Source organism: Trachemys scripta, chromosome 6 (genome assembly GCF_013100865.1).
Source record: "Trachemys scripta elegans isolate TJP31775 chromosome 6, CAS_Tse_1.0, whole genome shotgun sequence".
NCBI classification, from domain to species: domain Eukaryota; kingdom Metazoa; phylum Chordata; order Testudines; family Emydidae; genus Trachemys; species Trachemys scripta.
Genome location: NC_048303.1, coordinates 565758 through 589746, shown reverse-complemented (window position 1 = coordinate 589746; position 23989 = coordinate 565758). Strand labels below are relative to the sequence as shown.

The 23989-nt window shown below is 48.4% G+C and overlaps 1 protein-coding gene across 6 annotated transcripts in view; it reads left to right on the top strand.

Annotated features, from left to right (window-relative positions):
• The window catches only part of LOC117878847 (protein unc-13 homolog B), a 206252-nt gene that overhangs the window by 164389 nt on the left and 17874 nt on the right, over positions 1-23989 (top strand). For 5 of the 6 annotated variants that reach the window (XM_034773440.1, XM_034773439.1, XM_034773442.1 and 2 more), the window contains 3 exons: positions 832-984; positions 9003-9126; positions 18781-18837. In XM_034773440.1, coding sequence (XP_034629331.1) covers positions 832-984; positions 9003-9126; positions 18781-18837 — 334 coding nt within the window. The remainder of the gene's footprint in view (positions 1-831; positions 985-9002; positions 9127-18780; positions 18838-23989) is intronic. The other variant, XM_034773441.1, reaches the window with a different exon arrangement.

The following is a 23989-nucleotide window of genomic DNA, read 5'->3' as shown; positions in this document are numbered from 1 at the left end:
ACCTCACCCGCCTTGTGTCTCTAATACCCTGGGATCAGCACAGCTACAACAATATTGCAAACTTAAATGTCAAGGCATTTCCCTTCATTCCCAGCTGATGTGTTGACGGCTCTGCTGCAGTATTCCCCACATTAAACCACTATATTAGATTCTTCTTGATTGTCTGCAGAAACTAGGTTGCCATCTACTGATAGTGGTTGTGACAAGCTAATTCCCCGAATGGAAGTGGCTCGGATCTCTGTCTATCCTTGGGAGTTGCAGACAATTGAACTCCCCTAACGGCCGGCATGTCACTTCGACAGAGACATTGTTCACTTGGCTAGCCAAGCCCCAGTTAGTCTTGACACTTATGTATAATTGGGGCTTGTTTCAGTCAGCACGTGTCTGCTGCTGAGCACCTGTGATTTTAACAACTCTCTCTTGTAAGGTCTGGCAATGAGCTGTCGGGATGTGTCTGTCCGCAGTGCATTGCAGTTGAGCCCCGGTTACACTACTGATCTGTGTGAAGTCAGACTGTATATACCAAACACAGAACAGTACGTGCAGTTGTAATTCTTGGAAAAAGAAAGGGCAGCTTTCTAATTAAGTGACTGAGTTTGTCTCCAACGTGACGAGGCCACGTGTAGGGATGCTAGTGTCACTACTGATCTTCTACACAGTTGATTACTCTGATAGTGTGTCCTTCTTAACAACATTGAGAAGGAAGCAATAGGGAACGTCTTAGATGGAGTCAGGAGGAGTATTGCGTAGTTAGTGAACACAAGTTATGATTTCATGTGAAAAAAGTGATAGGTTTGCCGCTGAATAACCTTGCTTCTCTCGTCTGTCTAGCTTTCAGAGCCGTATTGATGAGTGTGTCAAGCAGATGTCAGATATACTCTGTCAAGTGAAAGGGACAGGAAATATCCCTGCAAATGCCAGGAACACGGTGGCGCAAGACGCGGACAATGTCCTGAGGCCATTAATGGACTTCCTGGATGGAAAGTAAGAAGAGCTCAGTTCTGTATTCATACTGCCATAAAATTTCTAACAGATTGGGGGGGGTTTCTCCAGCCTTCTGGCTGATTCCCTAGAGACGTCTTCTCTATCAGGGTCATCCCGGAGGGTTTTTATCTTTGGAAAAGAGGTGGCTTCTGGATGACGTATCAGACTTTCTCGTTTTGAAAGTGTCAGCCAGCAGATATCATGGTGTTTCTGTGAATCCCATGACATTCGCCAGGTATAATTCATGATTTTGTTGCATGAGAAATGGTTTATTTTATTGCATTTATACTTGAGTCATTCCATCTTCTCCTCGGGTTGGATGCTGAAAGGGACTGTGTGCTTCATAGTTAGCATGCATACACAGTAGTACTTTTACATCCGTAAAGCAATTTCCATGCTTTACCTAACTACTCCTGGGAGGTAGCATCACCTTCTATTGGTGGGAAGTAGAAGTGGGAATGCTCATGACTTCTTTCCTGAGCACAGCAAGTCAGAGGCAGAGCCTGGATTATTCTTCTTGTCTATCCTACAGAGGAGGCAAGTTCCTCTAAACACTGCCTGCACCCTGCTAGCATCACCTCTTTGTTGCCTGGGTTCAGCTCTGGCCAGCTGCTCTTCACCCAGCTGAGGATTTTGGCTAGGTGTTGAGAGACCTGGGAGAGGTGATTTTCATACTTGATATAAAGGAGCGGAGTGTTGTCTATGTATTGCGTCCTCAGTTCTCCCAATGGCTTCCTATAGATGTAGCCTCGTGGGACTCTGCCGGTGAGTCTAATCTCTCTGTGCCCTACAGGGGGATGGTCAGTGAGAGGTGAAAAGGGAAACTGATGAGAACTCTTCCAGGCAAAAGGGAGTAAACGCAGAGAACTGATGCTGAGCAAGGCAGCTATAGCCAAGCACAGAATTGAAGCCAAGAAATACCTTGATGTGTTTCTGGAGAAGGGTGTTGAGGGCTCTACTGAGAGAAGCAGGAAGGTGTGTTTCAAATCAGCGTTCAAAGAGCCTATCCGTTGGGCCACGTGGCCTTTTGCTGGCCCTACAATCAGTTATGTTCACTCTTCTGTGGGAATGGGCTCTGCCAGGTAGGAATACTTGGGCTGCTGCTTTTACTCTTACTTCTGTCTGTGGTGTCTCACTCAGATATACGTGGTTAGTGTTTGGAAGGAGAGAGACACAGCTGAGCTACAGAAGGATGCCAGCGTGCACCCTCTCCAGACTTGTTACAGCTGCGCACGTGTTCCTTGAAAGTAGCAGTGCCACTGCCTTTGGACTCTGGGGAAGCTTTGTTTCATTCAAACTTTACTTTTCATCTCTGGCACAAGGAGAGGAAAGCAAAGCAACGCTGTGCACCTGCCTGGTCTCTGATTTCCAGCTGCAGCAGAGACCTCAGAGGAGATGAGGTATAGAGCTGCGACTAGGATCTCTCGTGTAAAGAGAGCACATGTTTGAAAAATGAGGAAGCTTCGTTTCTGTGACTAGGAGGAGTACAATGATCTACAATGGTCTGGAGGGTGTAAATACTCCACAGGGAGTCAAAGTACTGAGTAGGAATGTGATATTCCTGACAGTCTTCGGGGCACTGACTTTGGGACCTACCTTGATGCTGATGCAAACAACTTATTGGACCAGGGATGGGGCTGGACATTTGCTTGCTTCTCTGAGGCTCGCTTCCCCATTGCTTCTGAACAACTTTGAGTGTCCTTCGGCATCAAGCCTGGAGTGATGGTTCCCTTCACCTTTGTTCTTCAGACACCGGTCTGATACTGGGATCTGTATTGTTCCCTCAGTGGAGACAGGGGCTGTTGGCCCCCAATGCCATGCCCTTATCCTCAGCAGCCTCCGTGGAACCAATGGGCAATTCCTCATTCTATAAAACCGAATCCTCCACCCGTTCCTGTGCCAGGTAAGCTGACCCAGCCAGTGACTCCTAGCCACCTACGTTGCAAACTCTGGTGGAGGCATCTCCCTTAGAGCAGGTACACATGGATCCACATATACGAGAACCAGTACTGCACCACGACGTTTCAATGGCTCCTTTTCTTCCATCCTCCTCATTCGAGTGTTGGAATCTTCCTCCCTTGGCCCTGAAGATTTTAAGGAACATCAGGAGCTCTGAAGATGAATAGCTTCATGCTTTGGCTATAGAGGCTGAGTTTGTGCAGGAAAACAGGCACAAATTGGTGGACATACTTCAGTCTTTGACTCGGGGAGAGTAGCTCTCCTTATTAGTGAGGCACTGTTGGAGCCCTCCTAGGTTTGTGGAATTCCAGAGCTGCTTTGACACCTACAGCAAAGCATACGGACAAGAGTTATGATGTTTCTGTGCATGGGCAGAAAAATATATTGCCTTCCTCCTTGCCAGATGTGTGTTGCAAACCAGCAGGTACTGCTGTCCAAGGATAGTTTTTTGAACTGGGACTTTGTAGCCAACTTCATGGACAAATTGCCTGAATCTTCTAGGGAGGAGTTGAAGGCATTTATCGCAGAAGGTCATCTGGTCACGAAGACATTTTTGCAGTTGGCAGCGGCAACAGCAATGTCGAGTGCCAGAGTTATGGTGTCAGCAATTTATGATGAGAAGAGCATCACAGTTGCAGAATTCTGGAATAGTGCAGACATCCAACAGTGTGTGGAAGACCTGCCTGTTGACAGTTGATTTTTATTTTCTGGTAAGACAGATGAGAAGTTGCATTTGTTTAAGGACTCACAAGCAACCCTGCACTCTTTGGGGATTTATATCCCAGCTACAAAAAGGCGTCATTTTGGAGGTCAGCAACAACAGCAGCAATACCACCCAAACATATTTTAGACAGGCACCAGGACTACTCTAGAAAGGGCAGTAAGTCCCACAGGAGGAGGACTTCTGGATCTGCTTTCACCCAGCCAGATTGTCCACCTCCACCTTGGGGAACGCAGCCCATTTGACTATTAAATCGAGAGCACCATACCACTTGTGGATGTTCAACACCGTCTCTTCAGTTTGTAGGCAGACCGTCTCGCTTCTGCAGTGCTGGAGAATCAGCAACGATGGACAGATGGGTCCTAAGCACTGTGAGATTGGGTTATGCTATACAATTCTCTGCCATCCCCCCTCCCTTGTCAGGGACCCTTCCCATGAGTCACCGCCTCTTCTTCAGATCCAAACTCCTTGTGCTCTGGCAGCTGTGGAGGAGGTTCCTCATTATCATCACAGGAAGGGATTTTATTCCCAGTATTTCCTGAGCTCCAAATCCAAGGGAGAAATGAGACTATCCTGGGTCTCAACCAGTTCATCAAGTATATGAAATTCCACCTGGTTACCTCAGCTACTATTCTTCCTGCCTTGACTCATAACAACTGGTTTGCTGCTCTCGATCTTCAGGAAGCTTATTTCCACATCATGATTTTCCCAGGCCACAGGAAGTTCCTGAGATTCACAGACTCATAAAATATCAGGGTTGGAAGGGACGTCAGGAGGTCATCTAGTCCAACGCCCTGCTCAAAGCAGGACCAACCCCAACTAAATCATCCCAGCCAGGGCTTTGTCAAGCCGGGCCTTAAAAACCTCTAAGGAAGGAGATTCCACCACCTTCCTAGGTAACCCATTCCAGTGCTTCACCACCCTCCTAGTGAAAAAGTTTTTCCTAATATCCAACCTAAACCTCCCCCACTGCAACTTGAGACCATTACTCCTTGTTCTGTCATCTGGTACCACTGAGAACAGTCTAGATCCATCCTCTTTGGAACCCCCTTTCAGGTAGTTGAAAGCAGCTATCAAATCCCCCCTCATTCTTCTCTTTTGCAGACTAAATAATCCCAGTTCCCTCAGCGTCTCCTCATAAGTCACATGCTCCAGCCCCCTAATCATTTTTGTTGCCCTCCGCTGGACTCTTTCCAATTTTTCCACAACCTTCTTGTAGTATGGGGCCCAAAACTGGACACAGTACTCCAGATGAGGCCTCACCAATGTCGAACAGAGGGGAATGATCGCGTCCCTCGATCTGCTGGCAATGCCCCATTTTGGCAGCCCAAAATGCCGTTAGCCTTCTTGGCAACAAGGGCATACTGTTGACTCATATCCAGCTTCTCGTCCACTGTAACCCGTAGGTCCTTTTCTGCAGAACTGCTGCCTAGCCATTCGGTCCCTAGTCTGTAGCAGTACATGGGATTCTTTCGTCATAAGTGCAGGACTCTGCACTTCTCCTTGTTGAACCTCATGTCAAAGTCAGATTCAGGACTCAGTTTGTCAGACCACTCTGTTTATTAGCAAAGTGCTCTGCTAATACACCCAGATAATGTGAGCACCATGCAAGACTCAAACTATCTTATTTATACAGATAAAAGGGCGTGAACTTAACAAGATAACAAAAGGAAGCAGAACTGATATGTATGTCTAGCCCCAGGTAAACCTATCTTTTTCCTTACTAACTGTTACCAATCTCCTGTTAATGTCCCACCATTAGCTTAAATGAACCCATTGTTTCATACCTTAATGTTTCTCTTCCTGACAACTATATTTCAACATTCATTATTCCTGCTTAAAGGAACATAGAGCATTTCTTTAATCCATTCTATTTTTACAATATAATTCATTCTACTTTCACACTCATCAAATTTTTTTTGGCCAAATCCTCTGATTTGTCTAGGTCCCTCTGTATCCTATCCCTACCCTCCAGCGTATCTACCACTCCTCCCAGTTTAGTGTCATCTGCAAACTTGCTGAGGGTGCAGTCCGCGCTATCCTCCAGATCATTAATGAAGATATTGGACAACATCGGCCCCAGGACCGACCCTTGGGGCACTCCGCTTGATACCGGCTGCCAATTAGACAAGGAGCCATTGATCACTATCCATTGAGCCTGACGATCTAGCCAGCTTTCTGTCCACCTTAAGTCCATTCATCCAGCCCATACTTTTTTAGCTTGCCGGCAAGAATACTTTGGGAGACCATATCAAAAGCTTTGCTAAAGTCAAGGAATAACACATCCACTGCTTTCCCCTCATCCACAGAGCCAGTTATCTCCTCATAGAAGGCAATTAGGTTAGTCAGGCACGACTTGCCCTTGGTGAATCCATGCTAACTGTTCCTGATTACTTTCCTCTCCTCTAAGTTCTTCAGAATTGATTCCTTGAGGACTTGCTCAATGATTTTTCCAGGGACTGAGGTGAGGCTGACTGGCCTGTAGTTCCCCAGATCCTCCTTCTCTCCCCCTCCCCCCCTTATTCCTCATTGCTGGCCAGCATTACCAGTACATGTAGCCTGTTGTCAGCTCCATACATCTTTATTAAATGCATGATGGTGGTAGCAGCCTATCTAGAAGGAGGTGAATTCATGTCTTCCCATACTTGGACAATTGGCTATTGAGCGGCAGATTCAGGGAACAAGTCCTTAGTCGTGTCCAGTTCATGCTGGACCCTTCTGATTGTCAAGGGTTGATTTTGAACAAAGAAAAATGAACGTTGAACCCCAAAAAATCAAGTTCATTAGGGCCCTGTTATACTCTATGAATTCAAAGGCCTTTCTCTCAGTTTAATGATTCCAGACAATTCAGCACCTTTGTCTGGACCTCCAGTCGCATCCATTGACTTCAGTCCATGTATACCTGGGACTACTGGGACACATGGCCACACACACTTACATGATGCAGCATGTAAGATTGTCTCTTTGCCATCTTCTGCCATGCTTGAGGTCAGTTTATTGCCCGAGTTGATGCTCATTGGATAGGCTTATCTGAGTGGCCCCAGAGATACTGGACTCACTATATTAGTGGACAGAACAATATGTGCCAGAGGGTTCCGTTTGCCCATCCTCCACCAATCAGAACAATAGTCACCGATGTCTCCACAATAGGTTGGGGAGCGCATCTAGGGAAGTGAAAGATTCAGAGTTTGTGGTCAGCGCAGAAAGCTTCCAGTCATATGAACATGCTGGAACTTCGGGCAGTAAACAATGTGCATCAGGCCTTTTGAGATCAGAGCTGGGGAGCAGCAGTTCACACATTTGCAGACAATGCCACCGCGGTGTATTAAGTGAACAAGCAGGGATGAACCCACTCCAGCTGGCTTTGGCAGGAAGAAACCGTGCCCACAGCGGCACACTTACCAGGCTCTGAAAATCGGCTGGCTGAGCATCTCAGCAGGACATTCTCAGTCAACCACAAGTGGTCCCTGAAGAACAGCAGAGTGAGGCAGAATGGGGCATTCCTTCCATTGACCTTTTTACAATGAAGGGCAACAGGAAATGTCTGTTTTGTTCCCAAGCGGGGCTCAGTCCAGGGTCCCTAACTGATGCTTTCTGTCTGAACTGGGGAAGAGACCTGTTGTATGCCTTGCCCATTTCCCTCGGATTCCTCGGGTTATCCTCAAACTCACATTGGACCATACTAAGCTGATTCTTATTGCACTGGCCTGGCGAAATAATGTTGGTTCTCTGGCCTTCTCAGTGTGTTAGCTCAGCCTCCCAAATCTCTCTCTCTCCTGCCTGACCTGCTGACCCAGCACCATGCCAGGTTATTCTTCCAGCATTTGGCAATCTACACCTCACAGCGTGGATGGTGCGTGGCAAAATGAGGAGGAAGGAAAATGCTCAGAAACAGCTCAGATAATAGCGCAGTATCTGTCTCATAAGCTGTGGTAATACAGGAAGTTATCCACCTGGGAGATCGTCTGTGAGGAAACTGGCTGACCCTTCATCTAAACCACAAAGGTAGTTCAGACTATGTCGTCCCCACAGACATTCTGGACCCATTAGACAAGGCCACAAGCAACAAAGATCACATTTCTCAGTGATATCTCAATAGTGAACATCTGTACAGCTGCTACTTGGTCTTTTGTACACACTTTAGTTAGATGTTATACCAGATGCAAACTTTGGGATGGCTGTTCTGCAGTCTTTGTTTAAATAGAGTCTGCAGCCTTGGATTTCGGTGTCAAGGAACTGATGGGGGTTGGGTGGCATCACTCTTGAATAGCCAGGGGAGGGGCTAAGACCACAGGGTCTGAGTGCCACCCTTACAAGTACTGCTAAGCACAATTCTCTGGCTTCGGTGTGCTGGGTGCCTGCACACCTGAATGGAATACACATCTGCACCCACATCTCAAAGAACAAGTTACAGTACAGGTAAGTATCCATTTTATATGGAGTGATGCTACAACACGTGTGAACCTCTTATGCTTAACAATCTGTCCCGCTCTGTATTTAACTTGAACACTCTGGTTTCCTTCTCCAGACCTGAAGAAGAGCTCTGTGAAGATTGAAAGCTTGTCCCGTGCACCAATAAAAGTTGATCCAATACAAGATATTATCTTGCCCACCTTGTGTCTCTCATATCCTGGGACCAATATAATTACAACACTGTCTCACCCACTCATTTTATATAAAGTCTGCCCATAGCCAATAGATAAACCCTTGTGTTCCTGTTAATATCACCTTTGTCATCATCTCCCTCCCTCTCCATTTTTTACCAAACTGAAGATTGGCTGTGTCTCTACAAGGGAGGCTCTAGCACAATCAGAAGTGACGGGCTTGGTCACAGCGTGAGGTTCTGCGGAGTGTTTGCTGGAGGTCACGCTAGAAGAGTATAGTGGCTCTCTATTAGTGTAAACTCACCTGCTGGGTCTTTCCCTATTTAGACGGATGAGCCCTTTGGGGCAGGGCGCTTCTTCTGTTTTATGTGTAAGCATCCAGCACAATGGGGCCCTGATCCTGTTTGGGGCCCTGCAAGCTACCATCATCCAAATAAAAACTTTCTATTGCTCTGGGGGTTAAATAGCAGTGGCTGAATTCTTAGGCACAAAAATCCTGTTTTCTGCAAATGTCTTAGTGCTAAAGCTGAAGGAAAAAGCATCAGAAAACATTCCTTAGCAGCGCTGTAGGCAAAGGGGATGCTGCTCTTTCCTATGAGATGTGAGATAAGAGTTAACATAAATTGTTTGTTAGGTGAGGCATTAAATCTCACCCCCACTTTCACTCTGTTTCTCCTACAGACCGCACTGCTGGAACTGCATTGTTTTAATCAGCTCTTGCTCTCTCTCTGCAGCCTGACTCTCTTTGCCACGGTGTGTGAAAAGACAGTGCTGAAACGGGTGCTGAAGGAGCTCTGGAGGGTGGTGATGAATACCATGGAGAAGCTCATTGTGCTGCCTCCACTCACAGACCACACGGTAAAGCATAAACTTCTTCCTTACTCAGTGCAGAAACCATGCTCATTCTGCTGTATAACCCTGTCTGGGTAGTGGAGTCTGCAGACCAGCCTGTTCTGAAGGGTGAGCATTGAAAGGAAAACTATGGCCATAATCTAAGAAAATAAAGACATGGCTTTATTGGTAATGGGATCTTGAGGCAGAGAGAAAGCTCTCCCAGCTCAGAATCTGAGATGCCGGAGTCCAAAGCGTGACTGTCAAGTGCACCAAATTGTTGAATAGGAGTCTGCAATCTTTTTCATAAGGCCGTGCGCACCAAATTACCCGGTTGCTGGTGCTGACTACACCAGGTTAGCTTAACCATGGAAACGCTTTCACTTAATGATCATCAGCTCCCTAGGCTGGGGAGTTCTTTGAAGCATGACCAGGATACACCTGATTTCAAAGGTAGAGGTATATAAGTGTTCAGCTGCAGGGACCAACTGGATTAATGTGTGTCATGAACTGCAGTGACCTGTTAATGATGAAAAATTAGCCTGTCCCCTAATCCTGGTGAACTACAGAAGCAGATTACATTGCAATCCCAGATATCCAGCTGCTTCCTAGGATGGTGTCCAGTCACAGGCAGAGTCAACTCCTGGCCCTGGGTTATAAGCTAATTGTTGGGAAATGGTCCAGAACTATTACTACGTGTCCACATTAAAGCAGGCTCTTGGCCTGGGGTTGATGTACTGCGTGGCTCTTCTTGCTTGGCACCGGTTTCTGGTATGTGTAGAAAGGTGTTCATGTCATGGCGTCTGAAGAAGTGGTGGAGACTTGCATCTTGCTGTAAATGTATTTGTCCTGTGAGAGAGAGGGCCCTTGTCTCACCCTTACGGATATTGTAAACACCAGAGCTGTATTGCACACAGTGAATCCTACCTGTCAAGCAAGAAACTATTGCAAGGGATCCGAGCATCAAACCATAGTCTTCGCTCCACGGTCAGGTTTTAAGTGACCATGTTTGTGTTTCTTTAATCAGTTTCATTTGTGTGCTGGATTTAGAATGTAGACAATAAATAACTTTAAGGGAGGGGGGTCATGTGTGTTTTTCTAGGCTACTTTTAAGCTGCTGTGGAAAGCGTCTGTTAGTAGATTTGCAGAAGCCTGAATGTAAGAGCAGCCTTCTTATGATCCTAACAATCCCTTCTAACCTGAAGAGATGAAAGAAAAGCTTTCCTAGGGCACCAGGGGAAGGAGCTGCTTTGGGCTTTGATGCCGGCCCCTTCTGAAGTTCCCATTCTGAGTGGGAGGAAAGCACCTGATGCCACATTTCCCCCTGAAAGGCAATACATAGCTACTGCTTGCAACCCTGCTGGGAGTCACCACAGAATAGCCATTCGGTGATGCTCCATATGGCTTCATGTTACCTTCTCTGACACATTCCAAATGGAGAGGCTACGAAAAGAAGCCAGAGTCCTGGCCTGCTCCTGCAGGATTTCTCCCGTTGGCAGGATGTGGCTCTCTGACAAGAGAAGCTAGTCAGCTACTGAGATGTAGGTTGTAATGGAATTGTAACTCATCTATTGCTTTCACACCTCTAGGACAGCAGGCAGCAGCAAGTGTCTTAATAACACACTCAGTTCACTGGCTCATAAGCCTGTGGGTATCGAATTTCCATGGATCTCAAGATCAATGGCAACATGAGCTGCAGTAATTCAGAGAGCAATTCACACACCTCGCCAATTATACGTAAAGATCAACATTTAATTACAACACTGTCTCTCTCGGCTGAGTGGATATATGGGGTTAAGTCTCTGGAACTCAATATTTTTGGGCTTCTGAATACATCCCATTTTATTACATTATCAAAGCTAATGCACATTCCTGTAGAGTGCACCCCAGCCTGATATTGTGTGGCTGCAGGTCAATAACCAGATACTTGATTCACACGTGGACGGACAGCTCCTCAGATCTCTCTGCCTTATTTGCTATCATTCTCATTACACAATGGGCAGCTACAGCCCACCCAGTTGATGGCCAGAATTACACACACCCCTACTGCGTTTCCTTCTGTGCCCCCAGAGAGACCCGTCTCCCCTAAACGAGTGCGTGATCTGGAGTAGACACAAGATTCAGCCTCTCTAGGGCACGTCTACACTCCTCTTCCAACAGGACTACGTTTGTGCAAAGGCAGGGCCTTTACATTCACACCCACAGCATCCACATGGAGGGGTTACAGCAGAGCACTTCAGTCCGAACTGCAAGTCACCCCCTCCTAGACCGAACTGCAGAGCAGTGTAGATAGATGTGCCCTAAGCGTCAAGAGCTGATTTTACCTCTCACATAGCAGCACCCTGCCTGTTATGCAAACAGATCCTCTGAAGTGGATGTCAGCGGGGGGGAAACTGTTCTGGCGGGGGGCTGCTAGCACTCCTTATGGCCCGTGGAGATAAATACAACCTCTCTGTTGCATTAGCCAAGGGCAAGGAATTCCAAGTCTGCTCCTGTAGCAAGTGTGCGGGGAGGTGGGTTACCTTAGCGTTGGGCCGGCTGAGCTAAATCAGCGTCTCTTCATGAGCTCTGCTGGAAAGCCAGATTCTACGCCCTGCCAGGGTCCTCGGAGAACCACTTCCAAATACGAGAAGACTTGTCTGTCCCCGGTTAAAAGCTAGCTTCTGATCGCTTAACGTAGCAAAAACACCTTGGAAGAATAATCTTTTATTTTAATGGCCACTATACAGAAGCTCTGCTTGTCAGATCAAACCTCTTAAACAGATAAACAAAATAATGCCAATAATCAAATCTAAAGGCTGTCTGATCTGAGCGCCGAACACACAGCTGAATGGAATAAATGTGCCTCAAGGCAGTTCTTCATGCAAGCGAAAGCACTCGTGAATTAGTGCCACATAAAGAAATAAACCTGGGTACTAACGAGCTCTTTACAAACAGAAACAACAAGGAGTCTGGTGGCACCTTAAAGACTAATAGATTTATTTGGGCATAAGCTTTCGTGGGTAAAAACCTCACTTCTTCGGATGCATAGAGTGAAAGTTACAGATGCAGGCATTATATACTGACACATGGAGAGCCGGGAGTTACTTCACAAGTGGAGAACCAGTGTTGACAGGGCCAATTCAACCAGGGTGGATGTAGTCCACTCCCAATAATAGATGAGGAGGTGTCAATTCCAGGAGAGGCAAAGCTGCTTCTGTAATGAGCCAGCCACTCCCAGTCCCTATTCAAGCCCAGATTAATGGTGTTGAATTTGCAAATGAATTTTAGTTCTGCTGTTTCTCTTTGAAGTCTGTTTCTGAAGTTTTTTTGTTCAATGATAGTGACTTTTAAATCTGTAATAGAATGACCAGGGAGATTGAAGTGTTCACTTACTGGCTTATGTATGTTACCATTCCTGATGTCTGATTTGTGTCCATTTATTCTTTTGCGGAGGGACTGTCCAGTTTGGCCGATGTACATGGCAGAGGGGCATTGCTGGCACATGATGGCATATATGACATTAGTAGATGTGCAGGTGAATGAGCCCTTGATGGTGTGGCTGATGTGGTTGGGTCCTCTGGTGTCACCATAGTAGATATGGGGACAGAGTAGGCAACGAGGTTTGCTACAGGGATTGGTTCCTGGGTTGGTGTTTCTGTGGTGTGGTGTGTAGTTGCTGGTGAGTATTTGCTTCAGTTTGGGGGGTTGTCCGTAAGCGAGGACTGGCCTGCCTCCCAAGATCTGTGGGAGAGAGGGATCATTTTCCAGGATAGGTTGTAGATCGTGGATAATACGCTGGAGAGGTTTTAGCTGGGGGCTGTATGTGATGGCCAGTGGTGTTCTGTTGTTGTCCTTGTTGGGCCTGTCCTGTAGTAGGTGATTTCTGGGTACCCGTCTTGCTCTGTCAATCTGTTTCCTCACTTCCCGAGGTGGGTATTGTAGTTTTAAGAATGCTTGATAAAGATCTTGTAGGTGTTTGTCTCTGTCTGAGGGGTTGGAGCAAATTCGGTTGTATCTTAGGGCTTGGCTGTAGACAATGGATCGTGTGATGTGTCTTGGATGGAAGCTGGAGGCATGTAGATACGTATAGCGGTCAGTAGGTTTCCGGTATAGGGTGGTGTTTATGTGACCATCATTATTTGCACTGTAGTGTCCAGGAAGTGGATCTCTTGTGTGGACTGATCCAGGCTGAGGTTGATGGTGGGGTGGAAATTGTTGAAGTCCAGGTGAAAATCTTCAAGGGCCTCCTTTCCATGGGTCATATGATGAAGATGTCATCAATGTAGCGCAAGTAGAGGAGGGGCACTAGGGGACGAGAGCTGAGGAAGCGTTCTAAGTCAGCCAAAAAAATGTTGGCATACTGTGGGGCCATGCAGGTACCCATAGCAGTGCCACTGACTTGAAGGTATAAGTTGTTCCCAAATCTGAAGTGGTTGTGGGTGAGGACAAAGTCACAAAGTTCAGCCACCAGGTGTGCCGTGGCCTCATCAGGGATACTGTTCCTGACAGCTTGTAGTCCATCCTTGTGTGGAATATTGGTGTAAAGTGCTTCTACATCCATGGTGGCCAGGATGGTGTTTTCAGGAAGAACATCAATGCATTGTAGTTTCCTCAGGAAGTCGGTGGTGTCTCGAAGATAGCTGGGAGTGCTGGTAGCGTAGGGTCTGAGGAGAAATCACCTACTACAGGACAGGCCTGATTGAATTGGCCCTGTCAACACTGGTTCTCCACTTGTGAAGTAACTCCCGGCTCTCCATGTGTCAGTATATAATGCCTGCATCTGGAACTTTCACTCTATGCATCCGAAGAAGTGAGGTTTTTACTCACGAAAGCTTATGCCCAAATAAATCTGTTAGTCTTTAAGGTGCCACCAGACTCCTTGTTGTTTTTGTAGATACAGACTAACATGGCTACCCCCTGATACTTTACAAACAGAAAGACTGTGGGGTTAGTGACCATCTGCAGACCTGTGTATTGTGTCTCTGTGTTTTGTTACATATGTCAAATCAAGTGGCAGGATGTGTTAAACTTTGGCAGCTTACTCTTCAGAGTGTGTAAATTGGCATTGCCCATTGACGGACAGCAGCTGAGAACCCTGCCTGAATGGCTTTTTTAAAACAATCAAACCATGAACAGAGATTTGAATTATCCTCAGGCTGCAAATGACAGCTGTCTTATGTCTGTGACAGGTGCAGGTATGAAGACCAAGTGAATTTCCTTGGAAAGCGCTAGGAAAATTAGAACTGCTTACATCCTGCACCACTCAGAACTATGGGTGTCACCAGACAGATGGTAGTACTTCCTGTGATGGCCCATGCTCTCTCCCCATGTTCCTCCATAATGCTTTAACCACTTTTGTTCTGGGGATCACCAGGAAATACCAATGTCAAAGGGTTAAAATATAGTAATGTCCGTATAACATGTGGAGGTTCTGCTGGTTCCAGGGATTGCTGCTGAATTTCTGCGGTGACAGTCGGGGATGGTTCATTCCCAAGGTGCTGCACATGGTACAAGGTGTCTCAAGAGAGTTTTGTGGTGGGATGTTTCCTTGCATGGATAAACAGCCTTTTGAGGAGCTGTAGTATCTTGTTTACAAGAGCTGTCTTTGCCTGATGACAGAGCTGTCCATGTTATTTCATTTGGGCGATCCCAACTTTGATGAGAAACTCATTGTAATAACGGAATAACTTCTGTTTGCAAACATACGCTGACAGTGATTGGCATTGATTGGCAGGGATAGTGCCTACTGGGAAAGAAAAATTGGAGACTACTTATCTGAGCAGCTTTGTTCCATGAAGCATTCTGAGTCACTGGGTATTGCTCAGTGTTTCAGACCTGGCCTACTTAGGAGCCTGCAGCAGGAATGCTACGTGCCTTGGCTGGCTAATGTTGTTGTTCAAACTCGTATTGAAAAATTCCAAAGAGGAATGACAGAACTGAACTGTGAAATATTAATATTTAAATAGCATTTTGGGGCTGCTCATTTGAAATGTCTTGTAACTTGATTTAGAAGAAGTGTGTGCTCTTCTGCTTAGCTCAGCACGTGCTGAAACCTTAAGAACCTCTTGGAAGTAAAAATGAACTCCAGAAATCACACAGCATTTACCATTTGACCATAAATGCTGATCAAAAGCCCTAAGTGCAGTCACACACATCGGTCAGGTATTGCAGTAGTGTGATTAGTTAGCAGCAATGGTAAAAGCTACTAGGATATACCTTTCTTACTCCTGGGGTAATTCTGCGCCACTGCGCATGCGCAGAATTCATGTCCCCTGCAGATTCCTTTGCTTCCCCGCAGAAAAAAGACTTTGACAGGGAAGCAAAGGGAAGCTGCAAGAGCAGTTACGCACCACTCCCTAGCTGCGCAGGTATATTGTTTCAGGCACCCAGAGCAGCTGGCGGAGGGGTAAATCACCGCAGGGCTAGGAACACCCCAGCTAGTAGCTCCTACCCTGATCCGGGATCAGCTGCTAGTCCTGGCTGGGCTGGAGGCAGGAGAGGACAAGACTTCCTCTTCCCCTGCAAGGAGTGGCTGGGGCTGTCAGACTCACCCCCAGAAACCTCCCCCAGCTGCAGGAAGTTCAGCCGCCTCCCCTGCTTCCTGCCCCCATCGCTCCTCAGCTGCAGGGGAGGGGTCACTGTATGGGGAGCTGCTCCCCCATCTGCCCAACCCCCGTGCATCTGGACTTCTCATACCCAGACACCCCCACCAAGCCTCACCCCACATCCAGAACCGCCCTAGTCCTCCATATCTGAACCCTAGCCCAGTGAACCTCAATCCCTGAATCTGGAGCCCCCCTGCACCCAGACACTCTGCCTTGGGACTCCCACCCCTGCACCCAGACCACCCCCCACTGAGCTCCCTGCACTCAAACCCCCACCCTGATGAGTCCCACCCCCACCTTCAGACCCCCATACCCCTGACCCCCAACTAGCTGCCCCTAGACCCCCACCTCACCAAGCTTCACTCCCCCAGCACCCAGACCCCTCTACTTCAGAGACAGCTTACAAAATACAGAGTTAAATGGCGGGGGGAAGGGATATAAGAGACAAGCCAAGTGATCAGGGTGGCAGCAGACATGCAGTGTCTCTGACAGAGTCATAGAGTTTAAGGCCAGAAGGGACCACCAGATCATCCAGTCCGACTACCTGTATTTCACAGGCCACCAGCACCACCCACGTGCTAAACCCAACCATCAGAATTAGATCCAGATATCACAGCCCACAGGGGACTAGGCTATGATGTGCCACAGGCAGAGAATGGGAGAGATTGAGATACACCCGTGCCAGAGACCCCACAATGGCAGAGAAACACTGACGTGAGATCTACCCAGATAATTCTGGCTAGTGACCTGCACCCCCACATGGCAGAAGAAGGTTTAAAAAAAACCACAGTTCACTGCCAGTCTGACCTGAGGGAAAATTCCTTCCTGACCCCACATATTGTGATCAGTCAGACCCTGAGCACATGAGCAAGGACCAGCCAAGCATCTGAGAGAGAGAATGCTCAGTGCCACCTCAGATCCCTGACACTCCCCATCCAATGTCCCATCTCCAGCTGTGGCCATCCCTGATGCTTCAGAGAGAGAAAACAAAGCACATACCACCAGAGTACCTGGGGGACAGGGATCCCTTCCTGACCCCTGCAGGTGACCAGCTGGAGCCCTGAAGCATGAGCTTCAGAACATAAGCCATAAACCAGAAGGCACCCCCCGGGCTGCCAAGCCCTGCCCCCTACCAACATAAGAACGGCCAGACTGGTTCAGACCAAAGGTCCATCTAGCCCAGTATCCTGTCTGCCGACAGTGGCCAATGCCAGGTGCCCCCGAGGGAATGAACAGAACAGGGAATCGTCAAGTGATCCATCCCCTGTCGCCCATTCCCAACTTCTGGCATCACAAGCAACCCCGTCCCACAATCACTCATACATTTCTCCAGCTTTCTCTCAAAACTAGTTACGTTGTTTGCCCCACTGACCCCTTTGGGAGGCTGCTCCAGAGCCTCCCTCCTCTGCCGGTTAGAAACATCATCCGAATTTCCAGCCTGAATTTGTTCATGGCCAGTTTATCCTCATTTATTCCTGTGCCAAGACTTTCCTTCAGCCTCAATAATAGCTCTTTGCTCTCCTTGGTGTTTTTACCCCCTTATCCCCACCCGGATGTATTTATACAGTGCAATCAGATTCCCTCTCAGCCGCCTTTTTGCTCAACTACACTAGCCAAACTCTTCCTCCAGACTCTTAGCACTGGGATTGTTTGGTTTGCTGGCTCTCCGGGTGGAAGGATGAGAGCGAAGGGATTACTGAAGTACGGAAGACTAGTGGGTAAAGGGGTAGGGAGGGGAGGTGGTGAAGGAAAATAATGTACAGCATGAGGGGCTCATTAGAGCTATTTGGAAACATATGGGACTTGTAGAAATTGCCGAGTACACCAACAATCCCAAGGACAGGGCTAGCTTCACTGGACTTCCTTTTGAACTGGTGTATGGTGTTCATTCGGAAAAGTAACTGAAACAAAATTAAACAGCAGTGCCCTAATTATCATTTACTGGCCTGCAGGGACTAGGGTCCAGTTCCCCATTCCAGGGGACGATCCTCCCAGCACAGTTCAGGCCTCACTGAGCAAGAAAGGGGGAAATTCAACTGGAGAAGCCTGGACATTTACAGCCTCCTCCCCACAGCGCCTGCCAGAGTGGAAGAGCGTGCAACGGAGAGCGGAGGGAATTCACAACCAGCGCGAGAGCAGGTTGGATTCCTCAGGCTCTCCACTGAACAGGCCCTTTGTCCAGGGAGGAGGCGAAAACACAGGGAGAGGAAGAAAATAATTTCAAGCACATCCCATAAAGGATCTTAGGAGCAATGGGTGGCAATAACTGTCTGGTTGCTTGTAGCCTTGCTCATTGAGTATAGGACTCCAGTATCCGGGTGATAGGTGCATTAGAGAAGGGTGGAAAGATGCTACGGCAGAGGAAAAGGATCAGCATTCATTATGCTGCAATGTATCTGGCTCCAAGTCACATTTCCCAGCACCAGGGCTCCAGCTTCCTTCCTCATTGTGTCATTGTTCACAGGACACAAGTAAACCATGGTGTGGGAACAGGGGATGTCTAGGTGCCGATCTGTTCATGTTTGTGAATAAGGAATTTTTAGAGTATTCCACTAGACTGGGCCTGCCTGTCTTCTGCCTGAGATAATACACTAAAAACCAAACCAATCAAATTGGGGGGCTAACGTGTGCTTACCCCCACTGTGCTGCATGTCTACACGAAAGTTCTAACTAACAATGTGATCTGCGCTTAGTTTCTAGTCAACTCCATAAAAGCTTTGTACTCCCAGATCTGTAGGTCTGGCTGTAATAGAGCGTCCAGTCGAGGGTAATACAATGTATTCACTGTCTGTTTGTGTGTAATCCAGCTGGATGTCATTGGTTTAAATAGGTGGTTTCTGCACGTGAGAACTAGCAGTGTACCGCAGCCTGCGGGAGCGCTGTATGTGGCTGTCCACAGGAAGGCTGCTCTTTACTCTAGCTAACAAATGTGTTCCTTGGAAATGGAGGAAAACAACACTAGCATGTCTGGCCCTGGGTTGGTTATGTCAAGATCACTGGACCAGCTTGATTTGCACCTTTTTCCTTTACTTGCTCAAAAATTGATTTCTAATCTTTCTCTCCTTTCTTCCACTTTAACTTCTGGCAATCATAGGGTACGCAGTTGATTTTCAGTGCGGCTAAGGAACTGGGACACTTGTCAAAGTTGAAGGTACTGGTGTTGTGTGTGGCTTGCATTTATGTCCTTGTATACAAACATGAAAGTGCAGTAGTGCATAGCATGTGTTCTGTCTCCCCCCCTGTCTGTGACTGGCAATGTGCCCCGTAGAGTACATGCTACTAACATGAGTGCTACGCTTAGATTTACTGCATGGCTTTACATTTACAATAGATTTAATTATTTGCATGTTCAGTATAACAAGTGAACAATCGGTAATTTATTTTAAAAGGAAAAAGAAAAAACACTGAGAATCCATCCAATTCCTCTACATGTACTTGTGCAATAGAAAATGCCAAGTTTTCGCTTTGAGCTCTTTTATAAATAGTAATGAACACTGGTAATAAATGAATATCAATGGGAATGTAGGCTGCATTAGCTATTGACGAAGGAATCGTTTCTGAATTGGACTCATTGATATGAAAATAACTGTCACTTCTTAGAGCAGAGCTGAACTGTGCCCAGACATTCTGACTGCGTGGGCTCTCTGTTGCTGGAAGTTGGCATTTAGCATGCAGGCTGATCTGATGTGCTTTGACGGCACTAAGTGCACGCTGCCTGACGGTGAGCCAATCAAGCATTGCTCCAGGGGTCACAACAAGAATGATATGCAAATAGAGAGATGGAGATGCTTTATACCGGTCAGGCCTTTCTGAGTATGATTTAACCTTGCTACAGAAAAACTTGTGTGCAAGAGAAGCTGCAAATGAGGAATCGCAACATACGAAATGATCAATTGTGTAGCAGGGAGGATTGGCAGGAAGCTCAACTTGGTACAAGATGCTAATTCCAGAGCGCTTTCCAATGCAACGAGCATGTTTCTGACTGAATCAATGTATTTTAAATATGTTCCGTTAACATTGTTTCCCTGCCATTAAAATTCAGTTGCCGTGTGCATGTATCACGTTTGTTACACTTATTGACACAAGATGCTAATGGACTGCGACTGCATCTGTTTTCTTTCTTCTCCATCAGTGTCTACCCTGCATCTCGGGACTCTTATCTCTTTCCTTGAGGCACCCAGGTTTTTCAGGAGCCCCTCGGGCTCCTCTGTGGCAGAACTCAAAGCTCAGATTCCTGTGCTGGGGGCTGTGCTGTGCTACTTTGCCTGCAGCTGTGAGGCATCTAAGCTGTCTGCCTCCTTTCATCCTAGTACCCGTGGTCGCAGATTTCAGCGGTAGCTCAGCAGAGGGGCAGCAACTGAGCTTCAGGCAGCCAGCTGGCCAAAGGCTTCAAGAGGATGCGGGACAGTCCTCCTTGTCTTCTCAAGTCACTGGGTCACATGAAGGGCCTTTGCCATTCAGAAAGCTGCTGTGAACATAAATCTGAAATGACACAAACATTCTGCTAACTGCTATTGCCTGTAAATCTGTTGGATGTAAGTTCAGTGAAATGGAATTTTTTTTTGTACAAAGGACTTCGTTTTCAGACTTGCACATGCCTCATTTGCATAGTTTCAGTGTTCCTGTGCAGCCCCTGATTTGCACGCTCACGTACTTCTGTGCACACACAAGTCCAGGATGACAGAGGAGACGTCCACTGAAGTTCAGTTATGTGCATGTTAGCTGCACACGAAAGTGTACGTGCACTCGTCTGTATCTGTCCCAGAGGCATTAGTTGCTCTTTGAGTGGTTGCTCATGTGCATTCCAATAGGTGTGTGTGCGTGCCGCATGCACGATCGTTGGAAGATTTTTCCCCTAGCGGTACCTGTCGGGTCGGCTGTGGAGACCCCTGGAGTGGCGCCTTTATGGTGGTGTATATAGGTCCCTGCCGACCCACCGCCTGCTCAGTTCCTTCGTGCCGCCAGTGATGGTCATTGGAGCATAGAATCATAGAATATCAGGGTTGGCAGAGACCTCAGAAGGTCATCTAGTCCAACCCTCTGCTCAAAGCAGGACCAATCCCCAACTAAATCATCCCAGCCAGGGCTTTGTCAAGCCAGGCCTTAAAAACCTCTAAGGATGGAGATTCCACCACCTTCCTAGGTAACCCATTCCAGTGCGTCACCACCCTCCTAGTGAAAAAGTTTTTCCTAATATCCAGCCTAGACCTCCCGCACTGCAACTTGAGACCATTACTCCTTGTTCTGTCATCTGCCACCACTGAGAACATCCGAGCTCCATCCTTTTTGGAACCCCCCTTCAGGTAATTGAGGGCTGCTATCAAATCCCCCCTCACTCTTCTCTTCTGCAGACTAAATAACCCCAGTTCCCTCAGCCTCTCCTCATAAGTCATGTGCCCCGGCTCCTAATCATTTTTGTTGCCCTCCGCTGGACTCTTTCTAGTTTGTCAACATCCCTTTTGTAGTGTGGGGCCCAAAACTGGACACAGTACTCCAGATGTGGCCTCACCAGTGCCAAATACAGGAGAATAATCACGTCCCTCGATCTGCTGGCAAGGCTCCTACTAAAGCAGCCCAATATGCCGTTGACCTTTTTGGCAACAGGGGCACACTGCTGACTCATATCCAGCTTCTCGTCCATTGTAATCCCCAGGTCCTTTTCTGCAGAACTGCTGCTTAGCCAGTCGGTCCCCAGCCTGTAACAGTGCATGGGATTCTTCCGTCCTAAGTGCAGGACTCCGCACTTGTCCTTGTTGAACCTCATCAGATTTCTTTTGGCCCAATCCTCCAATTTGTCCAGGTCCCTCTGTATCCTATCCCTACCCTCCAGCATATCTACCTCTCCCCCCCGAGTTTAATGTCATCCGCGAACTTGCTGAGGATGCAGTCCATGCCATCCTCCAGATCATTAATGAAGATATTGAACAAAACCGGCCCCAGGGCCGACGCCCGGGACACTCCACGTGATACCGGCTGCCAACTAGGCATGGAGCAGCTCAGTCTCTTGCATTCGCAAATGCCTACCTAGTGGTTCCCTTTTCTTCCTTGTACATAGTCGTTAGTTTGTTATATACTAGTTTGTAGATAGTTGAACTTACTTTGGGGGGCTTCCCCCCGCCCTAGTTTTCCCCAGGCACTGGGGCATGCCTCTGTCGCAGGGGTTTAAGGCATGCGAGAGGTGTGTGAAACCTATGCCCACAGGCGATCCGCACACTGCTTGTCTCAAGTGTTCAGGAGAGGGCCATCAGACAGAGAAGTACCCAGTTTGCAGGAGCTTTAGACCCAGGACTGTTGTTTGAAGCTCCTCCTGATGGAGTCGGCCCTCTGCCCACAGCCGACACCAGGAGGGGCACCGGCATCATCGGTGCAAAGCGCCCCGGCCTCGGTGCGGGATGTCCTGGCACTGAGGAAGGACTCCTCCAAGGAGCACCTGCACCGTTCCCTGAGTCGTAAGGCTACTGCTATCAGGCGGCACCGCATAAGAAAAAGAAGGCAGACAGGACTCGTTCCCCTGTCAAGAAGCCGTGAGGGGATTCCAGCAGGGTGCATCCTCCCGTGGGACACCCATGGTCTGGGCCTCAAGACCCAACACCATTGACTCTGGGCCCCAACAGGAGGCCCATCAAGTCTGGTGCTGGTAGACGCCCTGACTCAGGAAGATCTGGAGGAAGAGCTCGACCTTCCCGCCACACCGGATACCTACGAGGCAGCATGGGACCTCATTGCCATAATGGCATGGGCCCCGGCACCACAAGCCCAGGCACCGGTGACCGAACCGGCTGCAGCATCTATCCCGGCGCCGCATGTGGCTCCAGCACCCTTTGCAGCACTGATGGTGGCACTGCCTCTCGTTCATCGTTGTGGCAAGACTATGATGCTACCGCGCTGCTCACCATCTCCCCGGTACTGGTCAGGTACAGACTACTTTTCCAGGTCAGATGTCGAGTCTTCTGTATCTTGTCGCAGCCACTACTGCTCCCGGTCACAGCACTGCATGGGTGGAATCATCGGCACCGGCAGTCGCCTGGCAGGGCCCAGTCCAATGGCCTTTTTGGACTCCTTGGGCCTACCATCAGGCTCAGGCTCAGGGCTCCAGGCCGGCATCAGTGGCATCTGCACCCCATGTCCCCCACTCAGCAACGTCGCTGGCTCGACACACCCCCAGGGCTCCTGAGGACCCCGCACATGACAGGGACTCTGGGCTGTCACGTTCAGGCGCAGCACCCGAACCAGTGCCATCAGTGACACTAGAGCCACCTCCAGTCACGGGAGGCTCCGAGGCACCTGACCCGACCTCCAGAGAGCCAGAAGGGCAGGAAGATCCTGTCCCATGGGCCTTCCCCATCTTCTCACCAGATGAGGCGATGGTGGGCACCACCTCCACCCTTCCGGCAATGGACACCAGGACCGCCTTAGGAGGGTGGCCCCAAATCTCAATCTCCAGGCAGAGGAGGTCATGGAGGAGTCTGACCCGATGGTGGACATCCTTGCCTTGGAGGGTCCTTCTAGGGTGGCCTTGCCCCTAATAAGAACTATCCAAAACACCACTAAGGTGCTCTGGCAGACCCCGGCCTCTATACCACCCACCGCTAAAGGGGTCAAAAGACGCTATTTTGTGCCACAGAAAGGGTACGAACACCTTTTCACCCATCCCCAACCAGGGACTCTGGTGGTCGATGCGGCAAATCACAGAGAGAGGCAAGGACAGCCGGGTCCTGCGCCTGAGTCACGGGACACTAAGAAGCTGGACCTTTTCGGCCGGAAGGTCTACTTGACTGGGGGGCTCCAGCTTCGAATGGCCAACCAGCAAGCGGTACTCAACCACTATGGCTTTCAACTCGTGGAGCTCGTTGGCAAAGTTCCAGGTGTTGCTCTTGGCTGACTCGCGCAAGGAGTTTAGCACACTCCTTGAGGAGAGTAGGGTGGTCTCCAGAACCTCCCTACAGCTGCGTTAGACGCGGCGGACTTGGCAGCTCAGACCATGGCCACCGCCATTACAATGAGGTGCAGTGCGTGGCTCCAGGTGTCGGGAATGCCACCGGAGGTCCAGAACACGATTCAGGACCTACCCTTTGACTGTGGGCTTGTTTGCCTAAACTATAGATTCTCGCCTGCACAGCCTTAAGGACTCGCGGGCAACTTTGTAGTCTTTGGGGATCCACACCCCTGCACCTAAAAGAAAGCCTTTCAAGCCTCAGCCCCCATTCTGCTTCTACTCTGGGCTTCCTAGGCAAGACTTGTCAAGGAGTCGGGGCAGAAATAATAGGAGGTACCCGCCACAGTCCTCCTCAGGCCAAGGCCAG